At 33.5% G+C, this 18,113-nt stretch overlaps 1 protein-coding gene across 1 annotated transcript; it reads right to left on the bottom strand.

Moving 5' to 3' along the window:
• Positions 1–181: 181 nt before the first annotated feature.
• On the bottom strand, positions 182–6,387 carry LOC124535384 (cathepsin F-like). The gene is made up of 5 exons (XM_047111593.1): positions 6,270–6,387; positions 5,006–5,129; positions 1,784–1,968; positions 1,061–1,177; positions 182–327 (listed from the first exon to the last, which is right to left on the bottom strand). Exons 1-5 carry the CDS (start codon positions 6,385–6,387, stop codon positions 182–184), a joined length of 690 nt encoding a protein of 229 aa, XP_046967549.1.
• Between the last annotated feature and the right edge of the window lie 11,726 nt (positions 6,388–18,113).

Here is an 18,113-nt window from a genome sequence, read left to right as displayed (position 1 = left end):
CCTTTTTTATTTTCATTTTAGTTTTGATAATATTGTCTTATAAATATAAAATATATATAAAAATAATGAGTAGGAACCTATAATAAAACATATAGTAGGAAATACACAAATGTGACAAATCCATTATGACAGGCAATTTGTTTAATCCATTGTGTCATTAAATGAATCAATTAATTAAATGTTAATTAACAATGCTGAAAGATAAATCGTTGGCGATACCGCAAGCGTTACGACCGCGAACCAAGTAGTAATATCCTTTGTCACCCCAATTCGTACCCCATGAGTTCTTAATGATCCAATAAGGAATGCTCTTCCCCGTGGGATCGACTGAAACAAAAGTTAATTATTTAGACCTATTTCATTATACGGATGTAGTGGAATTGATGGAAGGAGCTAGGGATGAGTTTGTTCTAGGTAACTTGCAATTAACGCGCCAAGTAAATGTTTCGCTAAAAAATATTATGAAAAATATATTGCGAAAAAAAGCTGAAGGTCCCCTTAGTGTTGTACTATTTAATATGCTGATATAAATGAAATATTCTTTAGAGATAATACTTAGGAGCAAAAAGCGAATAATTAGGTGAACGTAGGAGTACTTTGACTGATTTGATTTAAATCCACATAATTCATTTTAAAATTTATATATTATTTAAGGAAGAAATCTCAATCTCCTGTATGATTTATTAATTTAAATATCTGTTATTTAGAGCAAAAATAAAGTTTAAAAGAATTCAAGTAAATGGCCATTCTTTGCCGGTTTATTGTGAAGTTCACTTGGATATTAAGAAAGACAAGGATTTTGGATAAAAAATTTGGACAAGAAGATAGTGTGAACTTATTTCGAAGTCAAGTAAGTGATAAATTATTTGGAGTAACGTGATATCTGTAAACATCTACATCACTTGGAAAGACTTTATACAAATGTTGGTCATCAACATATATTACCAGTTTCAAGGTTTTTCTGATCATCGAGAAAAAAGGTTTTAATGCATTGCACATAAAAAACTTTTTTCTCTGAACAAATAATTAGTAATAAAAAGAAAAATCTAGAAAATAATACCGTAAACATTGTAGCCAACTATGAGGACAGCGTGATTCATCTCTCTTGGTGAACAGAAGTCATCTGAAGGTTCATCAATGCCTCCTTTATATACGGCCATTGAAGCCGAATTTATTCCTGTGGAGTAAAGTCTGATGAGTAAAACAATCTTCAAGCATAATGAATATGTAGATTTTTATGTCAATTTATATTTTCGGTTAGCCCATTTTAAAATCACTATGAATTATTTATTAAAAACGCAACCTGTAGATGGAACGATAGGAAATTGTGTTTATGACATTTGATCAATATCTGCGATATAAGGTAAACGGTTCGGTACACTTTTTAAAAATATTCGATGTTAAGACATGTTATATTTATCATACTTTTCTATTATCATGATATTATTATTTTCTAAATTTGAAAAAGGAATTTGCATTCGATTCTATTTTATATAAAAACCTTAAGTATTTTATATTTTACGATAAAAAAAAATCCGTTATCTGTTCCAAACATTGACGGTATCAAAGATCTGCAAGGACCTATATAAATAAACTATGTTCTGATTTGAATCTTTTGTTTATACTATTAACGAGGCTTTCATCATATATATGTATCATAAATCAATGGTCGATTAAAGCGTCGCATATTATGCTACATACGAGTTAGTACTATTTGTTTCTTTATCCGGTGTATTATATAAAAAATGTTTTATTATATAGCATAAAAAGACAGATGTCTCACCAGCGGATAATGGTCCATAATTGTAAATGAAGTTAGCCATGATCTCTTCGTCGGTTCGTACACGCCTAAAACCGACAACCGGTATGACCGAAATTTTGTGGTCCCATGAGCAAGGCGAAATTTGTTTCTGGTATGGCTTGTAGTCAGATTCGCGGAGCACTCCTCCTAGTTTTTCAACTATTGTTCTGAAATCAATCCGAATGTTATAGCTGAGATGGCCCAGTGGTTAGAACGCGTGCATCTTAACCGATAATTTCGGGTTCAAACCCAGGTAAGCACCACTATATGCATGTGCTTAATTTGTGTTTATATTTCATCTCGTGCTCGACAGTAAAGGAAAACATCGTGAGGAAACCTGTATGTGTAATAAACCTGTATGTCTAATTTCTACGAAATTCTGCCACATGTGCATTCCACCAATCCGCATTGGAACAGCGTGGTGGAATATGTTCCAAACCTCTCCTTAGTGGGAAAGGAGGCCTTAGCCCAGCAGGCTGTTACTTTTACTGTTACTGCTATAGATTTGAATATACTTTAACTTTAGGTCCAGCATTTTTGATACGTTTTCAAAAAGGAGCTGATCGATCGATCGAAAAGAAATACCATTATATCAAGTTAAATATGATGTCGTTCTGATCGAGACGACGACGGTCAATCTCCAGCAAGACCAGCAAACTATGCAGAACACATAATAGTACTAGTGTGTGCGCAAATATAGGTGCACTCTTTTCCGTCCCTCTTATAATCGGTAAATCTGACACGATCGGAAAGAGATGTAAGAGACGCAAGGCTAACGGATTTGAGAGGCACAGGATTGAACACGGAAGCACTTCCTTCGAATATACAGACCCCGGCTGTAATTGGGAATATATCGAAAGAAAAATCCAATAACTTTTCATTAGCGGAATGAATCTGTACAAATCAAAATATACTTTATTAAAACTGGTTTTTTTTTCAAGCACTTTTGAGTCATTTGACAAACAATATTAGGGGGCTTCCCGTACCACCTAATTTGAGGTCGTTACAGATTGGAATATCACATAAGTTGGCCATTATACAGGAAAATGATCACACCAGAACCCTGTTAACACCGGGCAAGGCCATGGGTAACCAGTATAAATAAAACAATGAACTGAATATTCATTACAAATTAATCACGTGAATTTCCAGCACTACTGGTCAAGATTAAATATTTACAAAGACGTTTCTTAACAGTGATTCATTCTCTACTAATTAAAGTAAGCAAGTACATAAATATCTTATTACTAAGCAAAGGTCCTTTCGCTGTTAAGGAAAACTAGAAGAAAGAACTAGACCGTTATAATGTAAACTTATATACAAAGGAGTTCTTAAGCGAAATTCGAAAGTAATTCTGTCTGGCTGTCTGCTGTTCTTTCTTGACCAAGCTACTGCTGAAGAATGAAGAATGTGAATTAGATGATTGAATGCAGAACACTTGTACTCTAACGAAGGGCATTCATTTTTTTGCGTCATACCTGACGTTCAACCGCTTTCACACAGGCAAACACAAAAACTTGTATTCTTATATAATCAAATATCTTTGCTGATATTAATTACAATATTATATTTTAAAAGTAACTAACTTGTGAATGTCAACCCTGTTGGCTGATCCTCGCTTCTGTGCTGGTTCTCCATTCAAGGAGAATGTACCTTTATCTGAACATCCTATTCCAGTTATAGAAGTGAAGGAGACGTGGAGGTTTCCTCACGATATTTTTCTCCACTACGTACGAGATAAATTACGTACTTAAATAAAGCATATGAAAATTCAGTGGTGCTTGACTGTGGTCGACCACTGGGCCGAAATAAATAATTGTAATCATCTGTCCCCTTACCCAGTTAGCTTAGAGAAAGTTTTTATATGACTTCGTTGGTATGGTTACAGATAAAAAATAAGTACTATCGCGTTATAATGTATAATCTAGATAACTGATAATGACGACAATGTCATTGATAAAAATTAATATTATTATTCTTAAGATGGCGTTACATATTTCCATGTAATTATTTGAAGCTCACAGGAAATCACGTTCATGGAACATATAGTAGAAGACATATCAAAATAGTACTCATATTTAAAAATGAAGGAAGATCCAAGAATTCTGTTACATGTGTATTCCACCAACCCGCATTGGAACAGCGTGGTGGAATATGTTTCCAATCTTATCCTCATAAAAAGGGAAAGGCTTTCGCCCAGCTGTGGTAAATTTACAGGCTGTTGTTGTTGTTGTTGTAAGGAATAGCAATTTAATTCCTGAATATGCTTAGAGCACAGCGTACGCGTAACAAATACTCACGAAGATTGACCCTGGTGCTGGAGGAACCGTGTATACGGGGCACCGTCAGGAGATACGCCAAGAAATACCATTTTAAAATATCCAACGTTGTGAATGGGATTTGAGCATGAGGATCTTCATACATATACCATAAACTTACAAATTTGATGATTCACAAAAACAAACTTTGATTATTTTTTTATTAAAGACATTAATTAAAATACAAATAAAATATGGGCTTATGTAAACGACTCTTTTGCTAAAATATTAATTTAATAATATATTTGCAAATACTTCTATTTGAAAATAAATTATTAAAAATAATTATAAATTATTTAAAAAAACCAAACAAATATATAAATGAATTATTCGGATTTTCTTTTAAAGTTACTTTCACTCCATCGAGCTAGTTTAATTCATTTAGAACCTCAATAGCCCAATGATAAATGGGCCAACGAGAGCCGATATGGCCCAGTGGTTAGAACGCGTGCATCTTAACCGATGATTGCGGGCTCAAACCTGGGCAAACACCACTGAATTTTGATGTGCTTAATTTGTCTTTATAATGTCTATATAAGCATCTCGTGCTCGGCGGTGTAGGAAAACATCGTGAGGAAACCTGTATGTGTCTCATTTCAAAGAAATTCTGCCACATGTGAATCCACCCACCCGCAGTGGAGTAGCGTGGAATATACTACTAACCTTCTCTACAAAGGGAGAGGATGCGTATGCCTTTTTAGCGTAATGTCTTGACAAGTAGTGTTTTGCGTGAACTATAAAATTCTGACATATCCTAGTAAGGCATTGTGGAGTGATCGGCAAACCTCTTCCTGAGCAGAAAGTCGAAATTTGTCGTTTGAAAGAAAGAACATGTGTCGTTTATTTAATTATGTCTAAGTTAGAGTTGTAATAATATCAAACTTACGAAAACGTATTTAATATGCTCGACGAACTGCAACCGATGTTTCGTCCATCGCAATCCATTAAAAACTGTTCCGATAATGTTTCATTGATGTTCCTATATATCATCAAATGGCTTTCGATATTTGCTGAAAATAAATATAAACAAATTTATCTGACGAACCAGCAACCAGCCAGCTAACGCCTAGCTTTTGTGCTTCATTTATATCATGAAGCTTGAGCTGAGATGGCCCAGTGGTTAGAACGCGTGCATCTTAACCGAAGATTGCGGGTTCAAACCCAGGCAAGCATCGCTGATTCATGTGCTTAATTTGTACTTATAATTCATCTCGTGCTCGGCGGTGAAGGAAAACATCGTGAGGAAACCTGCATGTGACGAATTTCATAGAAATTCTGCCACATGTGTATTCCACCAACCCGCATTGGAACAGCGTGGTGGAACATGTTCCAAACCTTCTCCTCAAAGGGAGAGGAGTTCTTTAGCCCAGCAGTGGGAATTTACAGGCTGTTGTTGTTATATCATGAATAACATAGATGGGCTGCGTTTTTTATAGATAGGCGATGTGTTTACCCGTATAACATAAGGTCACCGAGAATTCTGGTACTTAACTGAAGGAGAAATTTCGCGTGAAAAGTAAATAAATAAAGATACCTGAATCTGAAGGTAAGTGTTGTTTTTTTTTTCTATTTCACATTCGTTAACTTCGAAACTTTAGCACCGGCCATTTTAAATTACGTTAATCGAAAACGAACTATAACACATTTGAAATTAAGACAAAAATGCCTTTTAATTGTATGAAAATGATTAATATTTCTTACAGTAAGTATACTTTTATATTTTATTATATTATATTTCTTACAGGACAGTGGTGACGACTAACCATAACACACATCTACCAGAGAGCTGAGATGGCCCAGTGGTTAGAACGTGTGCATCTTAACTTATGATTGCGGGTTCAAACCCAGGCAAGCACCACTATATATATGTGCTTAATTTGTGTTTATAAGTTATCTCGTGCTCGGCGGTGAAGGAAGACATCGTGGGGAAACATACATATGTCTAATTTCATCGAATTTATGCCACATGTGCGTTCCACCAACCCGCATTGGTGCAGCGTGGTGTAATATGTTCCAAAACCTGTCCTAGATGGAAGAGGAGGCCTTATCTCAGCAGTGGGAAATGTACAAGCTGTTACTTTACCTTACATCTACCAGTCCGCCCACCAATACATGACAATAATAACTATAAGTAACAATTTTATATTTACCTATAGCACTAAACGCCCAGCAGGCATTACAATTCATTTGATCTTTCACCGGCGTTACTTTGTTCAAATCTCTCCAATCCCAGTACACGGGAATGTTACCAGGTTTCATACGTAACATTCCATTATTGTTTACAATATTCGCGTTCACGACATAATCGCTGGCAATCGAATGGCAGTCACTGGCAAACAAAATTGTAATAAAAAACAAGTGTAACTCACTCATTCTGCGTTCACGATTGGAAAATAAACTCTCCGACGAAATAACACGTTTTAAAAATCGAACTTTATTATCGTTTTGGTATCCAAGTCATGTTAATATTTTACGATGTTGTTTTAACGACATTTCTCTTAAATACCGTCGCAAGTTTGACATTGCTCTTGAATAAATTGTAAATTTTTTAAAGTGCTTCGTTATTTATTGCATTAATATACGATAGCTGGTTTTCGATTATGGATGTACCGCAATAATAAATATGTATCGATGTTATTGTCGGGGCGATTTATTGCTCTCAAAACAAAATGTATGACTTCTGCTCGCAAATGTATGATTAAGTTAAATATAGCAGTTTCATTGTTTCATTATCGACTAAAATTAAGGTAAATTTATTAGCATTGATACAAATGTATGTTTATAATAAAATATTATGGTAATAGTACAAAGTTGAAAAGACATTCAATGTTCTGCGGTACTATCAATGATTTGATAAATATATTTTTGTTTGATAGTATTTATATAATATAATGTTCACAACTGATTGAGGGGTGTTTTATAAGAATGCATTATAATTAAAAACATCTACAGTTACAGTACACAATACACGAAAGTCTGTCAATGTTCCTCATTACCCTTCGAGGAGATTCAGCTAGTTAATTTGAACTATAAATTATCTTTGTACGTAACAAATACACACACACACACACACACACACACAGACGCTCAAGCCTACGCCCACATTAATATAATTTATTTTTTTCTAAGCATAAAAACATCCTTCCCTAAGAAGAAAAAATTATACTAAATAAGATCAACAAATGTTAGCATTTATTACGATTCACTGTCCCCTAAAATTTGAGTATCCTGATCTAGGGATAAAGTAGTATAGGAATACTTCTATACTACTTTATCCCTAGATCGGGATACATACGGATTATCTTTGTTACATGTGAGATATTGATGAAAAGATAAAAACATTATTGTCATCATTATCATTACATAGGATAAAACAATATCACTTATCGTGTCTGCCCCTATGTATGCTTAGATTTAAAATTAAACAACAGATTTTGATGCGGTTTTATTAATAGATTGATTGATTCAAGAGGAAGGTTTTAATGTATAATACATGCACAATATAGTAGAGAAACACTGACTGTTTGGACGTGCTAAGTAAGCCCTATTAAAGAAAGGTTTCCTCCACTTCCTTATTTTATAGAATAAGTAAATGAAAATTCAATGATGCTTGCCCGGGTGTAAATAACAATCATCAGTTAATATGCAAGCGTTCTTAAAACTAGGTCAACTCGCCTCATAAAATGTATGCATTTAAAATATTAGAGTGAATAAATATTATTATCTAATATAGTTTCACATATTATTTATGTAGGAAAAGATCGTCGTGTTTCTATAAGATCACGGTTCTTATCATCACGGAACGGACGTGGTTACGTAAATCCGACGTATAACCGGATTAGTTAACAATAATCATGTCATTCTTATCGATTCCGGCCACTGCGGCAAAATTTAAGAGTCTAGAAATATTTACAGGAGATATGAAAGCTTATTCGTCCTACTGGCTGCTACAAACAAGCTACCTCTATCTTTTCATTTTACGATAACTCCTAAAATGTTAATATAATTTACGTTTATGATGAATGTTGTTCTATTAAATATGTAACATACAAAACATATTTGTTAAATTACGTTAATCTATACATATGATTAAATTATATTGTGTGTTTGTAATATTAAAATAAACGCTTCTTACTAAATGCAGTTGCTTGTTTATAGTTTATAGTTTATTTACCTTGACCAAAATAATACTTTTATTGCAGCTAATTTTTTGACGCGACTTTAACTGGTAGACAGATTTTAATGTTATTTTCAAATTTTTACAAAATAAAGCTACAATCAAAAAATTACATCATTTCATTTTTCAGGATGTATATACGACTTGCGTTTAATATTAATTACCAATTACCTTCTAGTCCGTGATAGCAGCATATAATTTATTTTTATAAATATATTGTTGGTTTAGGTTGTGTTATTTAAGTCGGAAAAATATTATAAGGAGTGTTGCAATAAGGAGTAACTTAGGCTACAACTACGGCTACAAGAAGTTATATTTAAAAGATGATTTTTATGTAAAAACCCATTAAAACTTGAACGATGCATAACTTAGCGAATGAATATCATAATAATTCACCCCGAGTATCATAATATATTTTTTTTTATGGTATAGGTTAGCGGACGAGCATATGAGCTATCTGATGGTAAGTGGTTACCATCAACCACAGACAATGACGCTGTGAGAAATATTAACTTTTCCGATATGACGATGTAACGTCAATATGCCACCAACCTTGGGAACTAAGATGTCCCTTGTGCCTGTACTTACACTGGCTCACTCACCTTTCAGACCAGAACACAACAATACTGAGAACGGTTTTTTAGCTGTAGAATAACTGATGAGTGGATGGTACCTACCAAGACGGGCTTGCACAAAGCCCTACCACCAAGAAATCTTGGTATAAAAACAGAAACTAAATCTATACAAGTAATGAAATTGGAGTGTTTGTTTGTACTATTAAAATAGCCTTTTTTAACTCAATATATATGTATGTATACACGGTATTCCAAAATAACATTTTTTTACAATTTTTGTGTGTTTGTCTGCCTGTCTGTCTGTTTGTTCCAGGTAATCTCTGTAACGGCTGGACCGATTTTGAAGTGACTTTCCCTGGCAGATAACTGATATAATAAGGAGTAACTTAGGCTACAATAATATTTTGTTTTGTTAAATTCAAACGCGTACAAAGTCGCGAGCAAAGCTAGTATATAAATATATTTAGTAATATCGGGTAAGACACAAATCAAAAGCTCTAAATTGTATTAATTTCTAGATATCACTCATCATACCACAACACATTTATACAAACCTTAATTGCTTGGCGTAAAACGGCAGTAACTGCCAAGACGGCTTGCATTGAGCCCTAATACCTATCACTTAAGACTTAATTTAAACACTATTAAAGATATAACAATGTGAGGCCATTGTTACAAGTGAGATCGTTCATGAGTCTTCATGGCTATCTTACAACGTTCCGCAAGTTTTAATTGATCAATTAAACTTCAACTACCTTACTCTGAAACGCAGGGTTATGCAATTTTTATTATTTTATAAATTATTAATAGAAATATATTAATATTTAGAATTTGAAAGTAACTCTTTCAGTCTATATGTCGCTTTTTTTGCGAATTTGATGAAATTTGTTATGAAGAAAACTTGAGCTTTAAAAAATATCAAAGGCTACCTTCTTGCCTAACACATCATTACTATTTTTATAATATAGATATAGCCCAATAATATCATTATTTTGAGCTATGTAAACCTTTTGGGGACAGAAACAGGGGCATATTTAAATATGCTCCTTTAAAGCAAAAATCGTAAAAATGAGATGGAGTTAAAGAAAAAAAATACATATATATATATACATTCGACTAAGAAGATAAAGTGCTGTATAAACATATGTTATTGCCTGCATGATCTGTGTTTCTCATAACATAGAACATTCGGTATCGAGTCCGAGTTTAATTATTTTGATATATGTTAAGGAGTACGACTGCGTCAATTAAACTATGAGGCTAGTTACACACTGATTCAATATAAGCGCTGCATCAGTGGGGACGCAGCCACACGCACACATACGCTTAACTTAACTACATATATAATAACTAGTAATCGCCCGGTTTCGCTCGGGTTAGGGTGTTGGTGTTTTAAGCAATAAAGTAGCATATGTCCTTTCTTGGAGTATCTTATATATATTATGGGGGATAAAATAAGGGATCATAGTAACTCCAGTCTTTAATTTCAGTGCAATCAATCGAATATCTAAGATTTATACAAACTTTCAGCATCTCTTTTATCCCCTTAGGGGTGGAATTTATCAAAATACTTTCTTAGCGTATTCCTACGTCATAACATCTAACTGCATGCTAAATTTCACCACTATCCGTCCAGTGATTTGTGCTGTGCATTGATATGACACTATGTCAGTCAGTCAGTGACCTTTAAGTTTTTAATTCATAATTCATAATTCATTTATTTATTTGCAAGAATATGGTACACAATACAGGTGTTCATTAATATAAATTCTCATATTCTACCGATTTATCGGTGTGCAAAATATTAAACATGCCATAAATAATAATTTATATAACATTAACAAAAGCAAGACTACCATAAATTCAATCACATTAAAATAAAATAATAAAATAAAATTAAGGAATAAATAATTTAGATTAAAAAAAATAAGGATTACATAATAATACAAATAGTTTCAATATTTTCATCAATTTTTGTCACATAAATATTCATTAACGTTATAGTACAATTTATTCAAAAGCAAATCAAATACCTTTTTTTTAAACATAGTAAATGGTAAATCCTTTAAGTGGTCGGGAATATTGTTATATATGCGTATCGCCATACAGTATACATTTTTTTTATATAAAACTAACTTTTGTACAGGAGCATAGAGCTTATGTTTATGTCTAGAATTTGTACCCAATACATCACCATTTGTCTTAAATAAATGTCGATGTTTTTGGACAAACACACTTACTTCGTATATATACAGACAAGGAAAAGGAAGAATTCTTAATGATTTAAAGAGCGGTTTGCAACTGTCTAAACATCCTACACCACATAGCGATCTTAAACATTTTTTTTGAACTTTAAAAACTCTATCTGAATCTACGGAATTTCCCCATATTATAACTCCATATCGAAGATTGGAAGATACATATCCGTGATATGCTAACATTGCGGCTTCTTTAGTGGCTACTTTTTTGAGACGTTTTAAAACGTATACAAATTTCTCAATTTTATCACATATTGCATTCACATGTTCTTTCCAATTACAGTATTTGTCTACAATTAACGTTTTCAAGTTTCGTATTGTTCCCTGATACATTTATATCTAAAAAATTACTATTCGATGTTTGAAATTGTATAATTTTAGTTTTAGATAGATTGATTTGTAGATTATTATTATCTAGCCAGTTTATTACTTTTGTCAAAACGGTGTTGGCTTCCCGTTCAATATCCTGTCTATTGTTACATTTTATATTAATTGTTGTATCATCAGCAAATAAGATACATTCGTGATTTAACGCATCTGGCATGTCGTTTATATAAATAAGAAATAGTAAAGGTCCTAGAACACTCCCTTGTACTCCCTTGAACTCCGTAGCGATTTACCAGATAATTAGAGATAAAAAATTGCCTTTTAGACTTGCAAACTTTTGTTATCAGCACACATTGTTCTCTGTTATATAGGTAACTTTTAAACCATTCGAGCTGTTGACCTCTAACACCATACCTATACATTTTTTGTAATAGTAAATTGTGAGATACGAAATCGAAAGCCTTTGTCATATCTAAGAAAATTGATTGATGAGAAAGTTATATATATTTAGATCATAAATATGAAATACGCATATGAAAGTACAGTACCATTGGCGAGTTGTTCGAATCCGCAATTTTTCGTTAAGAATGGCGGGAATAAGGTGCAGCATTTCGGTCAGAGTTTAAAATATCCTTTGATCTTCTGATGTACTGAACCTTTTTCAGATGTGATTATTACCTTATTCTGACAACGTAGTCGGAGGAATACGTCAGTCTGACTTACTTACGCGAAAAATTGCTGATTGAAAATTTCGTATGGAATTTTGTCTATAGAAGAAACGTCTATCGAAGAATCGGCACATATCGTAAATATAGTATTATTACTTTTACTTAATGTATGCCAGGGGTAGGTTCCACACAATCATCATTTGTTCTTCCGTCAACACAGCCAAATAACCTTTTCTTTTTTTTATCAAGCAGGAAAAATCTTCATAGATACCCGACTTTTGGGGGAGATGTCGGGTTATGTGAGATAGTACTCACTAAAAACCCCGATGAAACGAAACCTGCGATGGCCGCCATCAGCAAAGAAACGGAGAGGCTGCGGGATCGCTTTCGCAGCACGTCCGCTGCCCCTCCCGGGAGTTGCTCCGCTCGTGGTTGGCGGAGCACAACTCAAGAGGGCGAAGATTGGTCTCGCCCTCCCCACACCCCTCGCTGGTGCGTACACGGCAGTCCGGGGCCATAACCGGGCTGTATGAAACGGATGCGTGAGACCCCCATCTCACACACCCACGGCACAACACAATAACCTAGTTAATAAATACTAAAAACAATTGAAAATTTTTATTTTTTATCGAACCACATATAACTGTCATCTTAGTAGATTTACCTAACTATCCTATACGGAGCTTTCTGATCCAATATTAGCAAACCAATGGTAGCTTCTGAGTTATACCTTGTAGATAACTTTACCATCCTTAAGCTGTAACTCTAACTAATGTAACTAATCTGCCAGTGACATACCAAAAATAATATTAAAAAGAAAAAGTTTGATAAAACTATTAATTAATCCCCGCGAAGTCGGTGCGAAGCGCTAGTGTAATTATGAAGGGAATGAGGAAAATAATGACCTGTTATTAAGTGAAGATTAATCTCTTTGGACGTATTGTTCAGACGCGTCTGTAGTAATGAAGGAGACGACTGTAATATCCTTATTTGCCAAATATTGTCCTCGATTTATTCCGAGTGTCTTTCAGATATATATTATGATTTTAGGATTATTTGTACATAATTCTTTCACTTCCATATAAGTGTGAATTTTTAGTATTGATTCTGTGTGATGATGATGATATCGTTATAACTGGTTCGATATACGACTTTGTCCACGGCAAGTATTTAACTACACAAAAGATACAGTGATCTTTTTGTTTCATTTCTGATAATGCAATGAAACGAAATCGAACTAGAGTGAGTTCGTATGGAGCAATAGTTATACGTGTTTACTGGGATATGTGAGGGGTACAACCAACTTCCAACTTTCCGTCTACTACTGAAAATTACAACAACAACAACAACAGCCTGTAAATTCCCACTGCTGGGCTAAAGGCCTCCTCTCCCTTTAAGGAGAAGGTTTGGAACATATTCCACCACGATGTTCCAATGCGGGTTGGTGGAATACACATGTGGCAGAATTTCTATGAAATTTGTCACATGCAGGTTTCCTCACGATGTTTTCCTTCACCGCTGAGCACGAGATGAATTATAAAGACAAATTAAGCACATAAATCAGCGGTGCTTGCCTGGGTTTGAACCCGCAATCATCGGTTAAGATGCACGCGTTCTAACCACTGGGCCATCTCTGCTCTACTGAAAATTACTTGATAGAAAATTCCAATGGCTATTCCTTTGCCAAAACCGGGATTTGAAGTTAGAACCTCGTCATTTAAAGAGATCAGAGAATGAAGTTCAGCACAAAAACTCTTCATATGGAAACGGTTTCATATAAAATCTCATAAATTCTTTGTTCACATCATAGATTACCCCCTAGACGTTTGTATAAACAAAAATCAGTAAGAATTTGCTCCCTCAAGGGGAAATCACTGGAAAGAAAATTTCCATACAAACTTTCATTAAAATTATTTCAGTAGCTTTTGCGGTAACAATATTTTTCAACGTTAAAACTTTTTGTACCAAGTCCACAACGATCCGTCTTGAAGGTGTCTTTAAAATAATATTTTATGTGCACACGTGGTATCGTTTCTGTTTTGTTATATCTTTTGCTTCTATTTTGTTACGATATTTGTGATATTTGTATACCTTTTAGCTGAAGTGGCAGTGGGCTGGTCATATTTGTCGTAGAACCGACAACCGTTGGGGAAAACGTGTTCTAGAGACGAGACTACGTCTCGGCAAACGTAGTGTAGGACGTCCTCAGGCGCGGTGGAGTGACGATATACGCAAGGCGGCAGGCAGGAGCTGGATGCGAGTAGCCGGAGAAAGACCACAGTGGCGTGCACTGGGAGAGGCCTATGTCCAGCAGTGGATAAAAACAGGCTGATGATGTGATGTATACCTCATTCATTTAATGTAATAATGCATATTACTCAAAGAACTGTAAAAAATTTACGTATATAATTACCGAAACGTCTGTTTTTTATAGTCTTTTAAGACTTGATCGAAAGAAAAAAAATTGTAATAGTAACACCACAAACCACACGTCATTAAATACTTAAAGAAAAACAACAATAAACAATTGCTATACTTAAAAAATATTACACAAAAAGGTATATGTTGAATAAAAAAAACTGTCATCTTAAATCCTTTCTCGAATAAACTGTTTATTAATATAGACTTTTAATATTGGACTACCGAATTACAAAGAGTTGCACGATTAGTATATTTCATTATTAACAACAACAACATTAGCCTGTAAATTTCTAACTGTTGGGCAAAGGCCTCTTCTCCCATTTTGAGGAGAAGGTTTGGAGCATATTACATCACACTGTTCCAATGCGGGCTAGTTGAATACACATGTGGCAGAATTTCTATGAAATTAGGCCATGCAGGTTTCCTTACGATGTTTTCCTCCTCTGCCGATCACAAGATGAATTATAAATATAAATTAAGCACATGAAGATTCATGAAGATTTAAGATACATACGTTCTAAGTAGTGGGCCGTCTCGGCTCTTTTTTAAAGTTTTTAAAATTATACATAAATATTATAATGTTTTGCCAACCCTACGCATGATCTTTTAACAGTGCAATCGTGCCACAGCCCCTCTGAGATCCGACCCGTTACCTATGAACTTATAATCAGCCATAATGCCTCTCCAGCTACGTGGGATAACACTTAGGCGCTGATAATATTCTAATGAGTGCTATTTGAACGTTTAATTGCTTTACGTTTTTATATTAATAATAATAGGCTGCATTTATGATAAGACTTGCTCCGATACTTACAATGGCCCCGGCTTCGTACGGTATCATTATAATGTAATTTAATTTGTTAGGAATATAAATGATAAAAAATCGTGAAGCTTATAATTTTTAACTTCCAGGTAGAATATATTACATTTTTGCGATACACATACATATATATTGTAAAGCGGAATTCGGTCAAATCTAATAAGATTAGGACTTTAATGTACTTTGAAATATTATGTAACCATAGCGTCAATAGCGTAGTGATTCCTGGGCCGCCTAGCGGAGTAAACTATACGGTCGCAGGATCGCTCCTGACCCTTTGGGCTATTGTCGCGTTTGCTAACATAAGCGATAAGTCTAAAAGGAGCGGTAAATAGGAATATTAGTATTCCCTTTATCAAGGTCTTATCAAGAATGGCAACAAAGCGCTGATATTCTTAATTTAAAAAAACCTTTCATTACCTTCAATGAAAGAAATGATAACTTCTCTCACTATATTTTTATTGATATAATTTTGTAGAAATGTATATCATGTAAGCCTATAAAGTATTTTAAATATAATATTTATAAATAATCATTAAAGGTTATATAACTTCTAGCTGCTGAGCTATATTCAGTCACAAAATTATATGAATGTAATGAATACTTTGTGGTTTGACATTTTTATAAATAAAAGTAGAAATAGAATATTATTAAATTTGACATGGGAATTGTTAATCTGCCTTTAAATACGGAAGATAATGGATGATTGTAAAGAAAACTGTAAAAATAAATATTGTAAACCATATTAAATATTGTTAATTATTTGATGTTCCTGTTTATCTGAAGCTGGGTTTACAATCATATATCATATCTAACATCGTTCAGCAGATATCATAGCTTATCACACATTAAATTGTCAGGGAGCCAGTGTAACTAGAGACGCGAAGAACTTAATTTGATTTTAACTTGTATTTTTTCAGAATTACACTGCTGTATGAAAATATATACTACAACTACTTTTGAATATACTTTAATTTTTTCAATTACCTTTATTTAATTATTTTTTGTTGGCAACACTGAAAGTATTCTCGAGATTTTATTAAAAACAAACCTAAGAAAAGATGAATTGACTTCGCTGAGATGAAAACTTGGTCCGACAAGTTTGCCTATAGTTTCGTGCTTATTCAATATTTTTCACTGTTTCCACTATCAAAGAAATAAATCTACACTGACAATAATGTTAGTGTATATTTTTAAGCGACAAAAAAAGGACTGTTCTCAATTCGACCGGTATATATAAATATTTTTTTTATATTTATAATTGTATTTTTATGTTTGTTAGCCGATTACTTCGCCATTTATGAATCGATTTTGAAGATTTTTTTTATGATTTTGATTGAGTTTATTCATTTGAGTTTTAGGCGTTAAGTGTACTGGCAATAATGGTCCTATAAGTGGACTGCAATAAGAAATAACTAACAGTACTATATGCTGTACATTTACATTTTCACAGTATAGAATAAGAGAAAAACAAAACAAAAAGGGTGTCAAAATTTGTGTTTCATATGCTTCAAAATTTCTGACCGTTATGATGTTTTTTTCGTATAGTAGTAGTAGCAGTTGATTAAAGCACTTTTTAAAACAAAGTACCTATCTTGAGAGCTGATGTATTATTTCCCTTGTGCCTGTAGTAACACTGTCTCACTCATCCTTCCGGGAGACATCAATAAAGTATTACTGTTTAGCAGTAGAATATATGATGATGCCTTTAACTTAATTTAACCTTAGAAAGTAGAAATGAATTAACAAAAATGTAATTTTTTTTGGACAACATCACATACATTACTCTGATCCCAATGTAATAACTAAAGCACTTGTGTTATGGAAAATAGAAGTAACGACGGTACCACAAACACCCTGACCCATAATAAAAAAAGAAATGAACCTTTTTCTACATCGACTTGGCCAAGTCTCGGAATCGAACCATGAAAACCAGTGTACACTCTACTCGACCACGGAAGTCATCAATACTACAAAAAAATGTACTTTCTGATCAGTACATCACATGGAAATTTGGAAGTACTAATATTATAACATAGATCAATGTCAATAGACTATATAGTCCACTTTTCATCTTCCTCTCGTAATACAAAGAGTATTTCATAAAAGAGATGAAAATAATGGTGAATTATAACTCGATTTCCGTCTCATCAACCCCGCTGGTCTGCTTCAACTTTAAAACGCAAGGAAATAATTTATAGTCAAGAATTTATTTAAACTGGATGGAGTAACTACAAGCGCTTTGAAAAATCATTAATATGTTAAGTTATGAGAACGACTTTTTTATATATAAACTAGCTAGTTTATATAAAAAATTATACTAAAGAATTTGTTTATTTACGACATTATATGATATGATAACTGTTTCTTTACTAAATAGTCCATGTGTTATTATACGAAAACCTTCCTTTTGAATCACTCTATCTGTTAAAAAAAACGCATCAAAATCGCATCAAAATCCGTTGCATAATTTTTAAGATCTAAGCATACATACACAGCGTAAGCGACTTTGTTTCATACTATGTAATGAAGAAGACTATATATATTTTTGGATTACCCGCAAATGTATTTAACATTATAACATTTTTTATTTTGAAACCTCTGTGTAGTTTTCTTTTGATAGTAAATGGCAAATCATGCAACGGAAACTGCATAATCATGAAATATATTTTTGTAAAAGATTTTAAATACTTTAATTTGTTTAGTGTAAACCTTCACCGCTCACAACTACAACATTGTTGTTTGTAA

The sequence above is a fragment of the Vanessa cardui genome, chromosome 14, assembly GCF_905220365.1.
Source record: "Vanessa cardui chromosome 14, ilVanCard2.1, whole genome shotgun sequence".
Lineage (NCBI taxonomy): Eukaryota > Metazoa > Arthropoda > Insecta > Lepidoptera > Nymphalidae > Vanessa > Vanessa cardui.
This window is presented reverse-complemented; position numbering and strand designations above follow the sequence as displayed.